Source organism: Gadus chalcogrammus, chromosome 7 (genome assembly GCF_026213295.1).
Source record: "Gadus chalcogrammus isolate NIFS_2021 chromosome 7, NIFS_Gcha_1.0, whole genome shotgun sequence".
NCBI classification, from domain to species: domain Eukaryota; kingdom Metazoa; phylum Chordata; class Actinopteri; order Gadiformes; family Gadidae; genus Gadus; species Gadus chalcogrammus.
The window spans coordinates 32,622,417-32,627,892 of NC_079418.1; the positions used below are offsets into that span (position 1 = coordinate 32,622,417).

General features: G+C 54.2%; 1 protein-coding gene across 1 annotated transcript; it reads left to right on the forward strand.

Annotated features, from left to right (window-relative positions):
* The first annotated feature begins 584 nt into the window (after positions 1–584).
* Positions 585–3,053, forward strand: LOC130386162 (protocadherin alpha-C2-like). The gene has a single exon (XM_056594936.1). It carries the CDS (start codon positions 585–587, stop codon positions 3,051–3,053), a length of 2,469 nt encoding a protein of 822 aa, XP_056450911.1.
* Positions 3,054–5,476: the final 2,423 nt, after the last annotated feature.

Sequence of the window (5,476 nt, forward strand, 5' to 3'; positions counted from 1 at the left end):
ACAGATGGCATTGCATTGGTTTTTATATATTTGTACTTTTCAGCATGGAATGCAATTGAAGAGTAGGCCATGAATGGAATTGCATGAATGTAACGTAACGTAATGTGGGTGTGGGTGTTTGTGTGTGTATGTGGGTGTGTGGGGGTGTGTGCATGCTGTCGTTATAAATGTAATAAAACGCTTATGTGGCCAGATGCATGTCCTTATCCTCCTTGTAGGTGTTGACACTACAATATGTAGAATTAAATAAATGTGTCAACGTTATCTGCCCACGGTTTTCTACAAAACCGTAACAGGCATGAGACTCCCTCCTCCTCATCATCCTCCTCCTCCTCTTCCTCACACGGAACGAGGACACCAGAGCAAGCCCACCTCCTCCCGTCTCTCCGCTCACACCACCGCGCACCGACGGCCTACTGCAGCTGTAGCGCAGCTGGACGATGGCATCGGCCGTCCTTTACGCGACACGGGTCTGATTGTGCAGAGGAAGAAGAATTAGAAGAAAAGGAAGACACAGAGGAACGGCTCGTCTGGTGGTCGCTCGTCGCGCGCTAACGGACTCTATTTCCCACCCTCCCGTCGTCATGGCGCTGTGTGCGTCGGCTCCGCGGACACAATGGATGGCGGCTCTCTGGCTGCTTGCGGCGCTGTGGGGACGCGCGGCCGCCATCACCCGCTACTCCATCCCGGAGGAGATGGCGGCGGGCTCGGTGGTCGCTAACCTGGCCACGGATCTCGGACTGGAGGTCCGCAGCCTGAAGGAGCGGGCGGCGAAGCTCGACGTGATCCAGAGCAAGAACTACCTCGACATCAACAAAGAGACGGGAGACCTGGTGATCCGCGAGAAGATCGACCGCGAGAGCATCTGCATGAGTAAGACCGCCTCGTGCTTCCTGAAGATGGACGTGGTCCTGGAGAACCCAATCCGGATCTTCAACATCGAGCTGGAGATCATGGACATCAACGACAACGCGCCGGTGTTCCGGAGGAAGACGATGCACCTGGACATCTCCGAGGCGGCCGCTCCCGGCGAGAGATTCTCTCTCACGAACGCCGTGGATGCGGACGTGGGCGCGAACTCCATCAAGACCTACTTCCTTAGCGAGAGCGACTCGTTCAGCATCGACATACAGACCGGCAGCGACGGGTCGAAATACGTCGACCTGGTTCTCAACAGCGATTTGGACAGAGAACAACGCGGTCTCCAGACGTTGATCCTGACGGCGGTGGACGGTGGCGTTCCCGCCCGCTCCGGGACGGCCAGCATCGTCATTAACGTTCTCGATATCAACGACAACGCCCCCGTGTTCAATCAGTCTGTATACACCGTCAATGTCACGGAGAACGCGTCGCTCGGCTCGGTCGTGATGACTTTGAACGCGACGGATCAGGACGAAGGTAAGAACGCCGAGTTGTTGTACTCCTACACGCTTTACACGTCCGAGAAGACCCAGGAGATCTTCTCTCTAGACCCCAACACCGGCGAGATCAAAGTGAAGGGGCCCATCGACTATGAGGAGATCCAAAGTTTTGAGATGTACATCCAGGCCCACGATAAGGGCTCCACGCCGCTGTCGGGCCAGTGTAAGGTCACACTGTACGTGGTGGACCTCAACGACAACTATCCCGTGGTCACCATCAAGTCCCTGAAGACGCGGGTCCCGGAGGACGTCCCCGTGGGGACGCTGATCGCCGTGGTGAGCGTCAGCGACAAGGACTCGGGCGCCAACGGTGAGGTGGAGATCTCCCTGAACCATGCCGCCCGGCTGCCCTTCGTCCTCAACAAGTCCTCCGAGGACTACCTGGAGCTGCTGGTGTCCCAGCCCCTGGACCGCGAGACCACCAGCCGCTACGAGATCACGCTGAGGGTCCGGGACCGCGGCTCCCCCCCGCTGGGCGAGAACGAGACCCTCATCCTGGAGGTGCTTGACATCAACGACAACGCGCCCGCCTTCCCGCAGTCGTCCTACACCATCCACGTGGCGGAGAACAACGCCCTGGGCGCGCTGCTCACCTCGCTGAGCGCCTACGACCCGGACCTCAACGAGAACCAGTACCTGGTGTACTTCATCATGGAGAAGGAGGTGGCCAACACCTCCATGTCCATGCTGTTCTCCATCAACCCCGAGAACGGGAACCTCTACGCCCTGAAGACCTTCGACTACGAGATCGAGCGGGACTTCCTGTTCCACGTGGAGGCGCGGGACTCGGGCAGCCCGCCGCTTAGCGCCAACGTGACGGTGCGCGTAGTGGTGCAGGACCAGAACGACAACGCCCCGGTCATCGTGGCGCCGTGGCGGCCCCAGGGCTCGGTGGTGGAGGAGGTCATCCCCCGCTCGGCCGACAAGGGCCACCTGATCGCCAAGGTGATCGCCATCGACGCCGACGCGGAGCAGAACGCCCGCGTCACCTACCAGGTGCTGCAGATGAGCGACGCCTCGCTGTTCAGCCTGGACCAGTACAACGGCGAGATCCGCACCGCGCGCATGTTCAGCTACCGCGACCCGCGCCAGCAGCGGCTGGTCATCGTCGCCAAGGACAACGGGGAGCCGCCGCTGTCGGCCACGGTGACGGTGAAGATCGCCACGGTGGAGAACGCCCTGCCCTTCTCCGAGGCCACGGAGGTGCCCATCGAGTACGACGTGTTCACCGACCTCAACCTGTACCTGGTCATCGGCCTGGGCGCCGTCTCCTTCCTGCTGCTCATCACCATCCTGGTCATCATCGTGCTCAAGTGCCAGAAGCCCAAGCCCAAGCCGCTGAAGATGCCGCCGCCCAACCGCAACAGCGTCATCAGCCGCAACAGCATCATCAGCCAGCGCAGCTCCACCATCGCCGACTCCACGCTCATCTCCAGCGACGCCTACTGGTACAGCCTCTTCCTGGCCGAGACGCGCAAGGGCAACGTGGTGGTGCGGCAGCCCATCGTCCCCAAGGGCGCCGGCTACTTCGTGTCCAGCATACCCCGGAGCATCGGCCCGTCGGAGATCAGCGACTCGCGGGCCTCCACCCTCGAGGTAAGCCGCCTACGTCAGGTGGGGGGGGGGACGTAAGTGGGAAACAAAGTTGACGTTTAGCGTGTTTAACAGGCACTTCTATCCAAAAGTGACTTATTATAAGTACATTTGTCAGAAGAAGAGAAACAACGATATATCTCTGTCGGTACAGTAAGGATGTTCATAGGACCAAGTGCCAAGCACTAACCATCACTAGGTTAACCCAGTCCCTGTGTACAACACAGATAACTAGGATAAGATGCTACACAATGCTAGGCACTATTTTTAAGTCCTAGGTCGTACATCATACAGTACATGCGTCAGAGGGGTGTTGGGGGTGTGGGGGGTTGAGGGAGGCTTTGCAGAGTCCAGGTGAACTCTGAACACCTGAATCTTGAGTATTGTTTCCCTAATATACCCTGCAGCGTACATCGTTCACAGGCTGAAGTTTGGGTGGTTGTTTCACTAAATCCCGGCTGTTAAAGGCCACTATTCACCACGAGGTGCCATATTGATTAGTGATTAGGAGGGCATTAAATCCACATTTAGTGACATCACGAGTCGGAGTGTCCAACGCCATGAATGATGTCACCGCAGGGGATGTTTTGAAAGCCTTGTAACGGCCAATCAGCCGGTGAAATCTGAGCCCTTCAGGATGCATAGCGGTTGATATCATCATGTTTTCTACCCCAACTGCAACCCAGAAAAAGTGTTAATATGAAGTAAAGTAAAACAAGATGAAATGGATTAATCCCTGAGAGGAAACTGGAAGCCACCACATTGCTAAATGACACTGTAACTTAGTTAAGTAAAACAAAGAATTGTTAAGGGACTGGAACATGTTGTGACATGCAAGGGAATTAGCAGCTAAGGCTACATCTCCAAATTAATGAGCCACTCCTAAACGGTCCAAATAGATATTTTTTATTCAGGCAACACTCCATCTAGGGATATGTAAAAAAGTTTAGAAATGTAATCTGGAAAAAAAGCATCAAAGGCTGAATGTGTGTGTGTCTCCTCAGCACATACACCACTGAGCACATCTCTCTCTCTCTCTCCCTCGCCTCTCCTCCAGTACTCCAAATGAAAGGACCCGTTCGGAGCTGCCCTGGAGGTAAGATGTTCATCAGTAGACTCACAGCTCTCTGTCCCTGTGTCACACGCTCCTACTCTCAGCATGGAGCTCTTAAAGACCGGTTAATGTATAGCAGAGTTGTGTAGTATATGGTTGAATGGCTATAGTGCAGTGGCATAATAACTTTGCATGACAGCGACTGGAACGATTCTTCATGACCTTTGTAAAATGCAGTATTAGATCGTTTTCCAAACTGAGTGAAATGAGCCGGAAGTTTCTAATTGGCGGCCATGATTAGAGCTGTTTGAATTCTCTAAACGCAAAGGACCGGTGCTTCAATACTCCTTTTCTCCTATCGTTTAGCGTAGGGTACATTGGGCTGTCCTTTACGTAGGGAGAGGAGGTTATGCAGTCCCACAATGCCTTGGGCAGCAACATTTAGCAACACACGTTTCGTCAGTTCATGAAAACGATCAACATGACCGACTAACTAGGCTCCATGTTGAAGACTATGAGTTGAGTTGAGGGTTAGCGACAACAATCAGTCTCAATGTCACCACTAGGGTTCCTTTCACTGCTGTGACTGATTGCCTGTAGGTTCTGGGTTCGAATCCCAATGCCCCCCGTCTTCCTAGTCGTGATGTTTAACGAGATGCCCTTTCCTGTCTGTATCTGCTTGCAGCTGGAAACCACCGGGGCTAAAGATAAATGAACACTAATGTTAGAGTGCAGTGCACACACCATCACAAGCTCATATGGAAGCTAAAAACATTAATGCAATGCTGGACCTGAGACGGTCCACATGTCCTGCTGTCTGTCCGTGCATCTCTCCAGAGCTTCTAACATTCATTATTCAGCATCTCTGTGTAATCTTCTGGTCAAACCAATGTCTTCCATTTACCTTAGTTGTTCGATTTATGGAATCTATAGCACCTGAACGATTCCATTCAGATGGCTTCAATTTAAAGCATGTAAAAATAACATGGATGGATCTTCAGAATCGATCCACTTGTGATGTCACAAGTGGATGGATTCTAAAAGGCGGGCGCTGATGACCCAGCAGCCGGCCACCAGGTGGTCCGATGAGGAGATGAGGGTAGCAGCCCTTGAAGTGATTTGTGTTTCCTCAGCAGAAGCCTTAGGTCCAGCAGCAGAAGGTCTGCTGTCCTCCACCTCCTCTCTAACGTCTGTGTGTGTGTCTGCTCAAGGAGGAGGTGGTGGACAGCAGAAGGCCTGCTGTCCTCCACCTCCTCACTATCTCCTGTGGTCCGGTCAGGAGGAGGTGGAGGACAGCAGAAGGCCTGCTGTCCTCCACCTCCTCCCAGCTCCTGTGGTCGGTCAGGAGGAGGTGGTGGACAGCAGGTCCAACAGCAGAAGCTCTACCGTCCACTAACTCTCTAACCCT